General features: G+C 33.4%; 1 protein-coding gene across 1 annotated transcript; it reads right to left on the minus strand.

The window, feature by feature from the left end:
• Positions 1–1,924: 1,924 nt before the first annotated feature.
• On the minus strand, positions 1,925–11,402 carry LOC111700404 (periaxin-like; the record flags this gene model as incomplete). The annotated part of the gene is made up of 3 exons (XM_023471290.1): positions 11,244–11,402; positions 2,150–2,278; positions 1,925–1,978 (listed from the first exon to the last, which is right to left on the minus strand). Coding segments are annotated over exons 1-3 (342 nt in total), but the record flags the coding sequence as incomplete, so codon positions are not given.
• Positions 11,403–17,034: the final 5,632 nt, after the last annotated feature.

Here is a 17,034-nt window from a genome sequence, read left to right on the forward strand (position 1 = left end):
GTTTAGATACCTGTTTCATAGTTTAGATCCCTATTCCCTAATATAGATCCCTAATCTCTAGTTTAGATACCTGTTTCATAGTTTAGATCCCTCTTCCCTAATATATATCCCATCGTTATACCTTTTAGATCCCTTTTCCCTAGTTTAGGTTCCTAGTCCCTAGTTTAGGTTCCTAGTCCCTAGTTTAGGTTCCTACTCCTAGTTTAGGTTCCTATTCCCTACTTTAGGTTCCTAGTTTCTAGTTTATGTTCCAAGTCCCTAGTTTAGGTTCCAAGTCCCTAGTTTAGGTTCCTAGTCCCTACTTTAGGTTCCTAGTTCCTAGTTTAGGTTCCAAGTCCCTAGTTTAGGTTCCAAGTCCCTAGTTTAGGTTCCAAGTCCCTAGTTTAAGTTCCTAGTCCCTACTTTTGGTTCATAGTTCCTAGTTTAGGTTCCTAGTTCCTAGTTTAGGTTCCTAGTCCCTAGTTTAGGTTCCTAGTTCCTAGTTTAGGTTCTTACTCCCTAGTTTAGGTTCCTAGTCCCTAGTTTAGGTTCCTAGTCCCTATTTTAGGTTCCTACTCCCTAGTTTAGGTTCCTAGTACCTAGTTTAGGTTCCTAGTTCCTAGTTTAGGTTCCTAGTTCCTAGTTTAGGTTCTTAGTCCCTAGTTTAGGTTCCAAGTTCCTAGTTTAGGTTCCTAGTCCCTAGTTTAGGTTCCTACTCCCTAGTTTAGGTTCCTAGTCCCTAGTTTAGGTTCCTAGTTCCTAGTTTAGGTTCCTAGTTCCTGGTTTAGGTCCCTAGTCCCTAGTTTAGGTTCCTAGTTTCTAGTTTAGGTTCCTAGTCCCTAGTTTAGGTTCCTAGTCCCTAGTTTAGGTTCCTACTCCTAGTTTAGGCTCTTAGTCCCTAGTTTAGGTTCCTAGTTCCTAGTTTAGGTTCCTACTCCTAGTTTAGGTTCCTACTCCTAGTTTAGGTTCCTACTCCTAGTTTAGGTTCCTACTCCTAGTTTAGGTTCTTAGTCCCTAGTTTAGGTTCCTACTCCCTAGCTTAGGTTCGTAGTCCCTAGTTTAGGTTCTTAGTCCCTAGCTTAGGTTTCTACTCCCTAGTTTAGGTTCTTAGTCCCTAGTTTAGGTTCCTACTCCCTAGTTTAGGTTCCTAGTCCCTAGTTTAGGTTCCTAGTCCCTAGTTTAGTTTCCTAGTCTCTAGTTTAGGTTCCTAGTTTCTAGTTTAGGTTCCAAGTCCCTGGTTTAGGTTCCTAGTCCCTAGTTTAGGTTCCTAGTCTCTAGTTTAGTTTCCTAGTCCCTAGTTTAGGTTCCTACTCCCTAGTTTAGGTTCTTAGTCCCTAGTTTAGGTTCCCAGTCCCTAGTTTAGGTTCCTAATCCCTAGTTTAGGTTCATAGTTTCTAGTTTAGGTTCTTACTCCCTAGTTTAGGTTCCTAGTTCCTAGTTTAGTTTCCTACTCCCTAGTTTAGATCATTCTAACTTTATCATTTGTTATATTATCTTTCAGGGTAAAGAATACGTACCCATTTTTGTAAATAGGTGTAAGAAAAAAATAACTGTAAAAACGCATTAGTTCTTTTGCTAGATATCTGCAATAACGTAGGGCTTGTAAATTATTTATATGTAATGGATTTGAAAATGGGTTTCTTTTGATTCATTCTAAATTTAAATCTCTATTCAGAACTCTCTGCATTTACAAGCTGTGTAAACAGATATATTCTCTTTATCAAATAAATTAAAAATACTGGAAAAAAAATTGTATGGCATAAACATTAAACAACGTGGTAGGGGGTTACTTTACATGGGGTAACTTTACATGGGGTAACTTTACATGGGGTAACTTTACATGGGGTAACTTTACATGGGGTAACTTTACATGGGGTAACTTTACATGGGGTAACTTTACATGGGGTAACTTTACATGGGGTAACTTTACATGGGGTAACTTTACATGGGGTAACTTTACATGGGGTAACTTTACATGGGGTAACTTTACATGGGGTAACTTTACATGGGGTAACTTTACATGGGGTAACTTTACATGGGGTAACTTTACATGGGGTAACTTTACATGGGGTAACTTTACATGGGGTAACTTTACATGGGGTAACTTTACATGGGGTAACTTTACATGGGGTAACTTTACATGGGGTAACTTTACATGGGGTAACTTTACATGGGGTAACTTTACATGGGGTAACTTTACATGGGGTAACTTTACATGGGGTAACTTTACATGGGGTAACTTTACATGGGGTAACTTTACATGGGGTAACTTTACATGGGGTAACTTTACATGGGGTAACTTTACATGGGGTAACTTTACATGGNCATATTTATCTATCTATCTGCTATTAATATCAGTCTATTTTTTATCTGTCTGTATATCTGCACATTTATCTATCTATCTGCTATTAATATCAGTCTATTTTTTATCTGTCTGTCTATCTGCATATTTATCTATCTATCTGCTATTAATATCAGTCTATTTTTTATCTGTCTGTATATCTGCATATTTATCTATCTATCTGCTATTAATATCAGTCTGTTTTTTATCTGTCTGTATATCTACACATTTATCTATCTATCTGCTATTAATATCAGTCTGTTTTTTATCTGTCTGTATATCTGTTTTTCTTTCCGTTTCTCTCTTTTTACCTTTTTGCATGTCTATCTACATGTCTGGGTGTCTGTCTAATTTCTACCTCCTTATCTGTCTCCCGTCAATTATTTTTTTTTGTCTGTAACCTGTATATCTGTCTGTCAGTGCGTCTGTCTCAATCCATCTTTCTTTCCCTCCATCTATCTGTCTCTCCACCCATCTCTCCATTTATCTGTTACTCCATCTGTCTGTCTACCTCTTCATCTGTCTGTTGATCTGCCTGTCTATAAATCTGGTATCTGTCGGTGTACCTGTTTGTCTATCTGTCTAGGTATTTGTCTATATGTCTGCCTATCTGTCTCTCCATTCATCTGTCTGTCTAACTGTCTAGGGATTGTTTTGTTCACATATTTTTGTATCTGTCTGTTTACGTTTTTGTCTATTAGTCTAGGTTTTTGTCTGTTAATCTGTCTGGGTATCTGTCTGTGTACAAGTTTTTCTATCTGTCAGTCTGTCTATTTGTCTGTCTCCTGTCTTTCTTTCTGTCAGTATGTCTCTATATCTCTCTGTCTATCTGTATAAGGTGATGTCTGTTTACATATTTGTCTATTTGGGTGTGTACATGTTTGTCTATCTGTCCAGGTGTCTGTCTGTATGTCTGTCTGGTTGTCTGTTGTGCTAAAGAATTTAATATTTCTCTCAACTCTGTTGTCGAGGAATAAGTAATGATTTCTGAGCTTCAAAATATATTTCTGAAACGGGGTCACATGACACAGATCCCATTTTTAAATTGGATTTTCAACTTTCAAGACTTCTTTAAAAATCTAAACCAAAATAAATCAAATTTTTTTTGTCTTTCTTTGGGTGTTTCTTCTTGTCTCTTTGTTCTAAATACATTTCTTGTTGTCTCTTTGTGTTCCTTTGTGTATACTCTTGTCTCTTTGTTCTAATAAATTACCTTGGTGTCTCTTTTTGTCTTTTTGTATATACTTTGGCTCTTTGTTAAACCTATCTTCTTCGTTGTGTCTTTTTGTGTATAGTCTTGTCTCTTTGTTCTATCTATCTTCTTCTTTGTGTCTTTTTGTCTTTTTTTAGGTATTTTTTCTTGCCTCTTTGTTCTGATTATTTACCTTGATGTCTGTTTGTGTATAATCTTGTCTCTTTTTTGTCGTTTTGTGTTTCTTTGTGTATATTCTTGTGATAGGTCCCTGTTATTGTTTTTAATAAAGATGAAGACAAATATTTGAAGAGCGTATATTTTTCTTGTTAAACTTGGTTCAAGCAAACACAGGAGAACATTGTTTTAGCCAAGGTTTATAAAATAAAGTTTGATAAAACACCAAGGTTTATTAAAATAAGGTTTGATTAAACACCAAGGTTTATAAAATAAAGTTTGATAAAACACCAAGGTTTATTAAAATAAGGATTGATAAAACACCAAGGTTTCTTAAAATAAGGATTGATTAAACACAAAGGTTTCTTAAAATAAGGATTGATTAAGCACCATGGTTTATAAAGTAAGGATTGATTAAACACCAAGGTTTATAAAATACCAAGGTTTATAAAATAAGGATTGATTAAGCGCCATGGTTTATAAAATATGGATTGGTTAAACACCAAGGTTTATAAAACACCATGGTTTATAAAATAAGGTTTGATTAAGCGCCATGGTTTATAAAATGAGGATTGATTAAACACCAAGGTTTATAAAATAAGGTTTGATTAAACACCAAGGTTTATAAAATACCAAGGTTTATAAAATAAGGATTGATTAAACACCATGGTTTATAAAATATGGATTGGTTAAACACCAAGGTTTATAAAATAAGGGTTGATTAAACACCAAGGTTTATAAAATAAGGTTTAATTAAACACAAAGGTTTACAAAATAAGGTTTGATTAAACACCAAGGTTTATAACATATGGATTGGTTACATACCAAGATTTATAAAATAAGGATCGTTTAAGCACCAAGATTTGTAAAATAAGGTTTGTTTAAACACCACTGTTTATACAGTAAGGATTGTTTAAGGTTTATAAAATAAGGTTTTATTTAATACCAAGGGTTATAAAATAAGTTTTTTAACTTTAATAATTTATTTTAATTAAATTTTTACAATATGTTTAAATATTTATATTATATCAGGTGGAAATATTTTGAGATCTCTATATTTCTTGTTCTTGATTTTCTTCTTTTTCCTATATTTTTCAATCATAGGGGATTGCTCCCTGTGTTCCTTCTATTATACTCTTTCCATTTTAAGGGGCATTAAGGAAACCCATAATTGCACCCCTTATGAAAAATGGGGAGTTGTAGGCCCTAAAGCCCCATTGAGAGGAATCCACAGCAGTCCAGTTCTCACAGCTGTTTGAGTAAAAAAAAACTGGTATTGTTGTGCATGGCTTGTTTACCCATCAGGGATTAGACTCCTTCTTTCAGTTACACCAGGATGAAGATGAAGTCTTGTTTTATTCTATGTACATTTCTTTCTTCCCCTGTAGGATACAAGGTAAGCAACTAAACATAGCGCTCCACCAAACTGTTATATGCTTTAAAATATCCCTAGTACCCAACCATTTAAATTAGGTGTCTAAAATTTTCCAAAATGATAAGTCGGACTGGCACGACTAACACTCCCATTTCTCTGAACTTAAAAAGGAGATCATTCTGGGAAGGGGGAAGGGTATTTAACCCATCTTCCCCTATATAAAACCTAGATAACACAAAAATAGCCCAACTGGGATAGGGTTCAGAGCACGTCTTTTTAACAGTGAGAGCTAATGTAACAACAATAATCTTCCTAACCAATTATTGAATATGTCAAAAAGATAATAAAACTTTAAAACCCATTTTTGTTGGGTTATAAGTTGGGCTATGAGTTTGGCTAAAGGTTGGGCTATGAGTTTAACAATAAGTAAGGCTATAACTTGGACTATTAGTTGGACTATAAGTTGGACAAAAAGTTAACTATAAGTTGAACTATAAGCTGGACTAGAAGTTGGGCTATAAGTTGGGCTATAAGTTGGACTATAAGTTTAACAATATGTTGAACTATGAGCTGGACTAGAAGTTGAACTATTAGCAGAATTACAAGTTGAACTATAAGTTGAACAATAAGTTTAACTATAAGTTGAACTATAAGTTGGACTATAAGTTGAACTATAAGCTGGACTAGATGTTGAACAATAAGTTGGGCTATAAGTAGGACTACAAGTATGACAATAAGTTAAACTATAAGTTGAACTATAAGCTGGACTAGAAGTTGAACTATAAGTGGAACTATAAGTTGAACTAAAAGGTTGGACTATAAGTTGAACTATAAGTTTAACTATAAGTTGGACTAAAAGTGAAACTATAAGTTGAACTATAAGTTGAACTTTAAGTTGAACTATAAGGTTGGACTATAAGTGGAACTATAAGTTTAACTATAAGTTGAACTATAAGTTGTACTATAATTTGAACTATAAGTTGAGCTATAAGTTGAACTATAAGTTGGGCTATAAGTTGAACTATAAGTTGTACTATAAGTTGTACTATAAGTTGAACTATAAGTTGGACTATGAGTTGTACTATAAGTTGTACTATAAGTTGAGCTATAAGTCGGGCCAACTATTGGATAAAGTATCTCAAGTACTTTGCCTTATTTTTGAAGGATATTAGATAATAGATGTATACTTGACTGAGCTATGCAAAATTTAAGTCTCGCCTACTGGTCCCCCCCCCCCCCTCCATTTTAATTTGGAAAAATGGGTTTTATATTTATATATATTTATATAATATATATATTGTTGCACAATATCAAAACTACTCTAGAGGGCTTGTCAATCTCATTCTATCTGCATATTTTATCTAGATATATCATGTTAAAATACATATATTTGCTAAATTCTTGTTTCTACCCACAATGGAACTCATAAGACTGTGGAATAGGAAGACGACATTTAAGTAATATTTTGTGTACTTGGCGTTGTTACTCACCAAATAGTTTTACAAGTGGCTTAAAATTCAACTTAAGAGGTTAAATGGGTCTGTGTTAATTTCACATTGCTGTGTTTCATGTTCATTTTTCATTGGACTTATGTTCAAAATCATAACTTGAGTCTAACAGTCGTCTTCCTATTCCGCATGATATTAAGGACATTTTCATTCAGCGGCGTGTACAGTATTTTTTGGGGATGGGGGGGGGGGGGTGGTTTAGTTCTATATCCCCCTTGGTACCATCGTTTTTACATATCAATTGAAGTTGAAGCCCCCCCCCCCCTCCATGTATACGCCCCTATCGCAGTCACCCTGGACTAACCAGAGTTAGAGGCATTCGGTTTCTTCTGTTTGAAATCATTCGCGCTTTGGTCTATAATTAAGCATTCTTTAAACATACGGATTTGTTTGTCTTATACTTTTCATTCAAAACGTATATGCCGTCAAAAAAGTAGTTAAGAAAAAAGGCTAAAAAATTATGTTAATAGGACAAATTGTGAACGAAAGTTACAGCTTTCTGGAACCGTTAAATCCACGTGTGCAGCAGCGTCAACAGTACATGAAGATAGAAACAATTCCCCCATATTACAATGTTTTGTATCTTGACTCAGTTTTAATTAAGATTCTTTGTTTGTCTTTTTTCAGGACCTTCAGAACTTCATTAAGAAAAATATACTTTTCTTAATTTATCTAAAGAATAGATTCGTTTGGTAGAAATTAAGAAAAAATTTTAAAAAATTGCCAGTTTTAATAAAATCAGATAGATAAACTCCAGTTTGTTACATCTTAATTATGAATTGTTCTTTAACTTCGTTCGTATCTTTGCCACAAAAATCTACAACATTTTGAAAATCATTCACCAACTAATGAGACCTGAAAGAATCTTAAGCATTGCCAGGTCTCGGCTCCTGGTCTGAATTTTCCGACCTGATATCCTTGTTTAGTAGCCATGTTTATGAAGATTACAAAGCTTCCAAGCGTTTTTCTCTATATTATGTTTTGAATGAGAAATTGGCAATATCTTGAACATTACAGATTTTCGAGTTAAATTGAAAATATTTTAGTTAATGGAATTTTTAAATATTTTAGTTCATTTTTGAATATTTTAGTTATTGGAATTTTTAAATATTTTAATTAATGGAATTTTTAAATATTTTTGTTATTGGAAATTTTAAACATTTTATCGTTCATGGAATTTTTAAAGATTTTAGTTAATGGAATTTTCAAATATTTTAGTTCATGGAATTTTAAAAATATTTTTGTTATTGGAAATTTTAAAAATCCTAAATTTGGGACTTTTAAGACTGACACAGAAAATTTAAGAATTCCGATTGGGTCGCGAAAATATAGGGATTAGAAGATCAGAGTCTGTGGCAAAGACTCAAGTTAAAATGTCCAAATGTCAATTCGTAAACTATAAGAAATCAAAGATAATGTACCAGTCATCTGATAAATCCCATGATAAATGGGACACCTTGTACATAAATATAAATTGTAGAATCATTTATTAGGACACCCTGTACAAGAATATAAATTATAAAATCATGTATTTAGACACCCTGTACATGAATATAAATTATAGAATCATGTACTGGAACACCCTGTACATGAATATAAATTATAGAATCATGTACTGGAACACCCTGTACATGAATATAAATTGTAGAATCATATATTGGGACACCCTGTACATGAATATAAATTATAAAATCATGTATTTGTACACCCTGTACATAAATATAATTTATAGAATCATGTATTAAGACACCTGAACATAAATATAGATTATAGAATCATGTATTTGGACACCCTGTACATAAATAGAATTTATAGAATCATGTTTTTGGAAGCCCTGTACATGAATATAAATTATAGAATCATATATTGGGACACCTTGTACATGAATATAAACTGTAGAATAATATATTTGGACACCCTGTACATGAATATAGATTATGGAATCATGTATAAATATAAATTATGGAATCATGTACTGGGAGACCATGTACATAAATAAAGGTTATAGAATCATGTATTTGGACACCGTGTACATAAATATAATTCATAGAATCATGTCTTGGGACACCCTGAACATGAATATAAATTATGAAATCATGTACTTGTAGACCCTGTACATAAACAAAGATTATAAAATCATGTATTTGGACACCCTGTACATAAATATAAATTATAGAATTATGTATTAGGACACCCTGTACATAAATATAATTTATATAATCATGTACTGGAACATCCTGTACATGCATATGAATTATAGAATCATATATTAGAACACCCTGTACATAAATATAAAATGTAGAATCATATATTGGGACACCCTGTCCATAAATATAGATTATAAAATCATGTATTTGGACACCCTGTACATAAACATAAATTGTAGAATAATGTATTGGGACATCCTGTACATGAATATAAATTATAGAATCATGTATTGGGACAACCTGTACATAAATATAAATTATAAAATCATGTATTGGGACACCCTGTACATGAATATAAATTATAAAATCATGTATTGGGATACCCTGTACATAATTATATAAATTATAAAATCATGTACTGGAACACCCTGTACATAAATATAAATTATAGAATCACGTACTGGAACAACCTGTAAATGAATATAAATTATAAAATCATGTATTGGGACCCTGTACATAAATGTAAATTATAGAACATGTATTGGGACACCCTGTACATAAATTTTAGAATTATGTATTCAACAGGAAAAGCTGAACGCATGTTCTAGTTTGTAGTATTCCTCAAAGTTAATTAATTAATTAATTAATGAAGTAAATAATATTAAGTATACGTGGTGAATATACACTTTATATACACATTACACTTTATATCCACATTGCACTTTACAATCTACACTCTACACTCTACACTTTACACTCTATGCTCTACACTGTACACTGTACACTCTACACTTTACACTCTACAATCTATACTCTACACTCTACACTCTACAGTCTACACTCTACACTCTATTACTCAACACTCTACATTCTACACTTTACACTCTACACTCTATACTCTACACTCTACACTCTACACTCCATACTCTACACTCTACACTCTACACTCTACACTCCACACTCTACACTCTACACTCTACACTCCACTCTACACTCTACACTCTACAATCTACACTCTACACTCTACACTCTACACTCTACACTCTACACTCTGCACTCTACACTTTACACTCTACACTCTACACTCTACACTCTACACTCTACACTTTACACTCTACACTCTACACTTTATCCTCTTCACTTTACACTCTACACTCTTAACCCTACACTCTACACTCCGCACTCCACACTCCACACTCCACACTCTAAACTCTACACTCTAAACTCCACACTCTACACTCTACACTCTAAACTTTAAACTCTACACTCTACACCCTACACTCTACAATCTACACTCTACACTCTACACTGTACACTCTCCACTCTACACTCTACACTCTACACTCTACACTCTACACTCTACAATCTACAATCCACACCCTACACTCTACACTCTACACTCTACACTCTACACTCTACACTCTACACTCTAAACTTTAAACTCTACAATCCACACCCTACACTCTACACTCTACACTCTACACTCTACACTGTACACTCTCCACTCTACACTCTACACTCTACACTCTACACTCTACACTCTACACTCTAAACTCTACAATCTACACTCTACACTTTACACTCTCCACTCTACACTCTACACTATGTCAACGTAATTTCATGTAATCTTCAATCCAAGAATGTGCATACCGGATTCACTACAGTACCCTTAAAACCATTGTTTATTCAAGGACGGCTGTGAAAACAAGCATTTTGAAATTTCAGATATTTTGGTTTCCTCACGCCCCCTTCTTATTTTCATATGTGTACGTCTACATTATTCCCTGGATAGTGAATATCGACCAAAATGGCCGAGATGTGTTTTGTGTTGGACGTGTACACTGTTCATGCTGCCAACCCTTGTCTTGAAGGGATTGTTTACGATATTTTGATGAATCTCTCATGTTTATTTACAAGATTATCAACATTTTTATAATTTTGTGATCTAAGTTAACAAATATTCCAGGAAATCTGTCATTAAAAACTCTAGTTCATTTCAAGTACTGTACATACTACATATTTTAGGCATCAAAGGGAAAATTGTACAGTAAAAATAATAGACTAGATAGACTCCACATCGAAGGGTAAACGCACAGAAAGACGAATACAATTGGAAATGGTTTAGAGTAATTTGAAGTTTCGTTATCAGTCCCTTTAATATCTGATATAATGATACGGTAGGAATATTCAGGATTATTAGGTTATACATCCCATACACTAGTCCTATAGCCAACATTAGTATATTTACCATATTTTACATTCTCACCCCTTACTATACACTTTCTCACAAAACATAGGATAAAATCAATACTTGTGATGAACGCGCATAAGGGATGGTGTCGGTATTTCTAGAAAGAGAGAGACAAGGAAATAACAACTACACTCTAAACTCCACANCCCTCCTACTCCTCTTACCGTATCATGCTCTTTATCCACCCCATTACCCATTCAACCTTCCTTCCCTGTTCCTGTTCATCTCCCGTCCTTCCCCCCCGGACCCCACCCCTCCTTCTCCGCTTCCTACCCGTCCGTCTCCCCTTGACAATTTCCTATCCATCCTTCTTCTCTTGTTCTTCTTTTTCCCCATCCCGATCTTCTCCTCCTGTTCTTTTCCTTCCACTTTCCCCTGGCCTGACAATATCCTTCCATCCCATTTCCTTCCCTCGTTCTTCTTTTTCCCCATGCCAATCTTAATTCTCCTTCTGTCCTATTCCTTCCATTTTCCTGCTTCTCTGCCCTCCCCCTAATCTCGAAAAACCTCTTTAGGCACATGTTCAATACTTCATCAGTGCTGATCCTGGTTCAGCATTCAGTTTTATGTACTATATTTATATTTAATCCCTCCCTAGCGTGGAAGAATAATATTTGTATTTTTCCAGTTCTCATTTTGAAGTATTAAAAAAGTTTGCCCCCAAACTTAAATATATTCAAGGCCTTGTGTTTCTTATCAACACTAAGTATATATATATATATACCTAGTCAGAGATGTTTGCTGAAGGAGTAACATGTAAAAACATTTATGTAATGTATACTTTACATATCTAGTTACAAGAGTATTGAATGAATTGTATACTGTTTTGACTGGGGTTTCCAACAAATTGTGTAATCCCTATATCTTTGCAACTTTATGGTGTAATCCTTTGATATTTCAAACTTAGACTATTTGATATAGCAAATTTTAACAACATTCGAGTTGCAAAGATATAGGGATTAGAAAATTCGAGATTGTTGCAAAACATTTATTTCCTTGACGCACAAAGGAGTTGAGTCTTTGCCACAAACATAAGTTTTTGTATCCCTATACCCTTGCATTCTGATAATGTAAACGTTTGATATTTTAAACTTTGAATAAAGTGCAAACTAAAGGAGGATCCGGAACTCCACTGAGTTGACTGATTGATTGAAATTGAAGTGTTCCTTGTTAAAAACGTTGTAATTTAGTTCAGTCCATCAAATATATCCCTGGGGTACTTCGCTAGATATATATAGTGCTGAAATTGGGAGGGATACTACACACACACCTGTACAAATTCTTCCTGTTTCCACATTCTAGAACATATATTTGGAAACTCATGAGGCTCATTTTGCAAAATAATATCCCATTATTATTTGTATTTACAGCGCTTCAGTATCACGAGCCATGTTTTATGCGTGCAAAATTTCTATTTGGCACAAGTTCACATATTGCGGAAAATAATTTGCTGATAATAACTAGACACAGTTAATGCAACTATCATGGTTTTGATAATTATTATAGTTACAATATTGAGATACATCTTCATACATACATGAAGACGTAAAATGGAGAAGTAACCCTCCATTTATAGACTGGCAATGATTAAATATATTCTTTTCTATTCTTAATTTTGAATAATTAGAACTATACTAATTATTATAAACAAGCATGATAAATCTCTTCTGGAATTCTTTAAAGAAAGCTTTGCTTGCAAAAAAGCCGCAAGAGATCTCCCTCGGCCAATGAGAGATCTAGTTTACCTTTTCCTGGATTAAGTGTTTAATTGCTTTAAATTAAAAGTTTCCGCTCTGAACATCGAGTCCAGGCTTTGTAGTTAAGCGCTATCTCATACAAAAATTTTAAAAAGACGGGGGGGGATTGTCGCCCCCTTCCTCTGTGTTTCACTTAAGATATTGTTTTTTATAATTAAGTTATAGTTATCAATATATTAAAAGTTGTAATCTCTGTTTGTCTGTTAGATTTCCGTTCATAACTAATGAACCCCTGGACCAATATGCCTCAATTTTTGATTGGGGAACTCGGTATAACCACGTGAATGCTCTTAAACTTATAAAAAAGTTATAAATTGAGTGGGTCGAGTTTCAGTTTCATAGGGAAAACTCCAGACAAACCTAAGCTAGTGCAAGTATATATAGTTAAACTTTATTGTGTATTTACACCAGGATAATTTAACATAATTATTTTTCTGGCAGGTTTGCTGTTATAAAAAAGAAGTTAAGTGCAGGATAATATGATACTTAATTTAAATAAAATTATGCTAATACTGATTATGCGCGCAACATTTAAATTGCGAAATTTTTAACAACTTTCTCAGCTGCATTAAATTTATGATATCATTAAAAAAACCTTAAGTTTTAAGATTTATATTTAATAAAGGAGTTGAGTCTTTGCCACAAACATAAGTTTTTGTATCCCTATACCCTTGCATTCTGATAATGTAAACGTTTGATATTTTAAACTTTGAATATTTAATCTAACAGGATTCATAGTTTGAAATATCTAATGTCTACGACATCGGGTTCCAGAGATATAGGGAATTGAAAATCAGAGTTTGTGACAAAGACTCAATTCCTTTACGATAAATCTGGAAAAATTTCATCTAGTGTTGCAATTTGAAAATCCTAATTTGAATCACTAAAGTTAAAAGTTTATTTTTAATTTCTAGGTATTTAACGCTAAGTTGGTAGTTTGCGGTTTGTTTGTCAACATTTCTCATTAAAAATATGTCAATTACATTTTGACACTTCAAATATATTTCTATTTAGAAAATATTTAAATTTAGTCACATCACTTCAGTAATATTGTTGGTTTTAAGTTCAAAATCAAGGGCACACTCGATAATAATCAATGAATTTTTAAAAGGGTTTGATTTGATAACCCCTCTTTTATATGAAGAGAGCAGGGTATGTTTGGTTAAGAAGGAAAGAAGATAAAAATAATATTTGAAAATTTCCTGAAGAGGTCTTAATACAATTATAGGGAAAAGAATATATGAAGAAAAATACAGCTTAGAATTAAATATATATCTCGAGAAAACCTTTAAACAATACCTTGCTTTGTAAAGATAAATATATTAGTTATTATTATTGAATTATTTGAGTAGCGTGGATTATCAAACATTGAACGACATTTAGTTTTCATCGGAGGTAGAGATATTATTTCAAGAACAAAGTTATTTAATATTTTTCAAAATAGTTTTAGGATGTGTCGGATTAAAGGAATTGAGTTTTGCCAAAAACTTAAATTTTCTCATCCCAATATATTTGCCACCTGAAGTTGTAAACCATTGATATTTCAAATTTAGATTATCAGAATTTAGAAAATCAGTATTTGCGGCATGAGACGGAAGCAATTTCTTTGAAGACATTTGATAAAAAGGGGGAAGTAGGAGGAAAAATTGTGGACATGAAGAAATGAAGTTAAAGAGTGGAAGGTAAAGAAACAGGAGAGAGAGAGAGAGAGAAAGAGAGAGAGAAAAAACTAAAAAAATAAATTTGATGGTTTTCAATTTCACTTTGTTCTAATTTCCTAAATCTAAGAGAATTATATTTTGGTTAATTAAATGTTTCCTCTTCATTCAGGGAATACATTTGATGAAGTAAGTTTAAAATAAATTCTTCCGAGAAAAAGGATTGATTAGAACTAGTTATAGGATGGAGTCCAGTTTCCTAAGGACTAGTAAAGGATACAAAGTTTAATTCAGAGGTTCCTAAAGAAGACTAGAAGGTAGGAGGGAGTCCAGTTTCCTAAGGACTAGTAAAGGATACTAAGGAATGCAGTCCAGTTTATTTCAGAGGTTCATAAGGAAGGACTAGTAAAATATGTAACAAATACAGTTGAACATACCTAGATAAATTACGTTGTACAATGTCTGTAAATCTAACTGCGCTTATCCTTAACTACGCAAAACTTGTAATACGATTAGACTAGCTACGTATTGTGATTAGCTTAACTACAATGTTATACATATGCGCAAATCTTGTAAATAAGTATATTAACTTTACCTGCACTGTTAGAAATGCCATTTTGTAAATTTTCAATATCATCATATTTCAGGCCAATATAACCAGTATATCGAAGACATTCATTGATATATCGTTTGAAATTTGATGTTTTCTGGTCAGAATGATTTTACTTGAATTAGCCTAAACACTAGTTGATATAAGTAAAATTAGAATCAGATTTCTGATGATTGAAGTAAGTAGAATTCAAGTGAATGTAATTAGAATTTAGCGTACAGGCCGTAAATTGATATCAAGCAGAATTATCGTTGATATATTACAACGGATCTTCATGGCTTGGTGCGTGAACTAAATACTGTTGATTGTAAGCGGGTTTTTCTAACAGTGTGTAACATAGATTTCTAAATACACAGCAGTTGGAATATACTTCGTTTTGATTACGGTGAGAGAAGTATTTTTTTCCTCGTTGAAACATACGAGCTGACAAGATGAGGGAGGGAACCCTCGGACGCCATAAGCCTCCACAATGCAGACACGCACAAATGAGCATGCGCAATACATCAAAATGTGCCTGTGAAATACAGGAGATTTTTAAAAACCTGTGTTTTAAGTTTAAATATAAGATTTTTTTTACGAATTTTTCACCAAAGTGGCATGAGAAGTTTCTCAAACTATCTATCCATTATCATAAATAGTGCCCAACTATGACTAATTAAGTTGTATATAAAACTTTAAACATTTTTTGCATGAAAAGGAAAATATTTAGAGAAAATGTTTGTATTACATTTTATTTCATCTCTTACAACCCCTTTTATTTAAGCCATACCTTTTTTGTAGTTCAAATTAAATCTAGAAAATTTGTATCATTTATTTAAATCTTCACATTTTATACAAAGAAGTTGTTGTTTAAATCAAAGATTAAAACAAAACAAACTAAGTTTACTCAAGAAAGATTTCTCCAAATATCTTCCTTTCTGCGTAAGAAATGTTTTAAGTTTTATATACCACTTATGAAGAACAGGGGAGTTCAGTTTACTAAGTGGTTCCTAAGTAAGTGCTAGTATAGGAGACTAGGAAGGAGAAGGGAGTCCAGTTTACTAAGCATGGTTACTCAGGAAGGACTAGTAAGGAAGACTAGGAAGGAGTAAGGAGTACAGTTTACTATGCATGGTTACTCAGGAAGGACTAGTAAGGAAGGCTAGGAAGGAGTAGGGAGTTCAGTTTACTAAGTGGTTACTAAGGAATGACTAGCAAAGGAGACTAGGAAGGAGTAGGGAGTCCATTTTACTAAGAATAGTTACTCAGGAAGGACTAGTAAGGGAGACTAGGAAGGAGTAGGGAGTTCAGTTTACTAAGTGGTTACAAAGGAAGGACTAGTAAAGGAGACTAGGGAGGAGTAGGGAGTCCATTTTACTAAGCACAGTTACTCAGGAAGGACTAGTAAAGGAGACTAGGAAGGAGTAGGGAGTTCAGTTTACTAGGCATGGTTACTCAGGAAAGACTAGTAAGGGAGACTAGGAAGGAGTAGCCGGAGTCCAGTTTACTGAGCATGGTTACTCAGGAAGGACTAGAAAGGGAGACTAGGAAGGAGAAGGATTTCCTAAGTGTTGACAAGAATAAAATTGAATTTTATTGAAGGGTTATGTTGGTTTTATTCGGAGAATACAACTAAATGTAAAGGGAAGGAAAATATATAAGTCTAAAAGGGAACATTTCACTTTGTTATAATACTTGGTTAATTTGAAAAAATGTTGGAGGCAATTTTCTTAATTTGGAAACAACTTCCATTAAAATGCATGTGAGGTCCCACAAAAAGTTTTTCAAGGAAAAAAAAGCAACTAAGTTTATTGTACACACTCAAATGTTCTAATCCCTTTATTTTTGAAACCTGTAAACCTTTGGTATTTCAAACTTTTACTGTTTGGTCTAACAGGAACAGAATTAAAAGTTTGAAATATCAAAGGTCTCCGACATCAAGGGATCAAAAATTTGAGTTTGTGGCAAGAAATCAGTTCCTTTAGAATTCCTGAATATGAACAAAATTGATCATGCATGAAACGAGATTTTGAAAAAAGCCGAACAAACCTTGCACCGAC

Source organism: Eurytemora carolleeae, unplaced genomic scaffold, assembly GCF_000591075.1.
Source record: "Eurytemora carolleeae unplaced genomic scaffold, Eaff_2.0 scaffold352, whole genome shotgun sequence".
Classification (NCBI taxonomy): Eukaryota; Metazoa; Arthropoda; class Copepoda; order Calanoida; family Temoridae; genus Eurytemora; species Eurytemora carolleeae.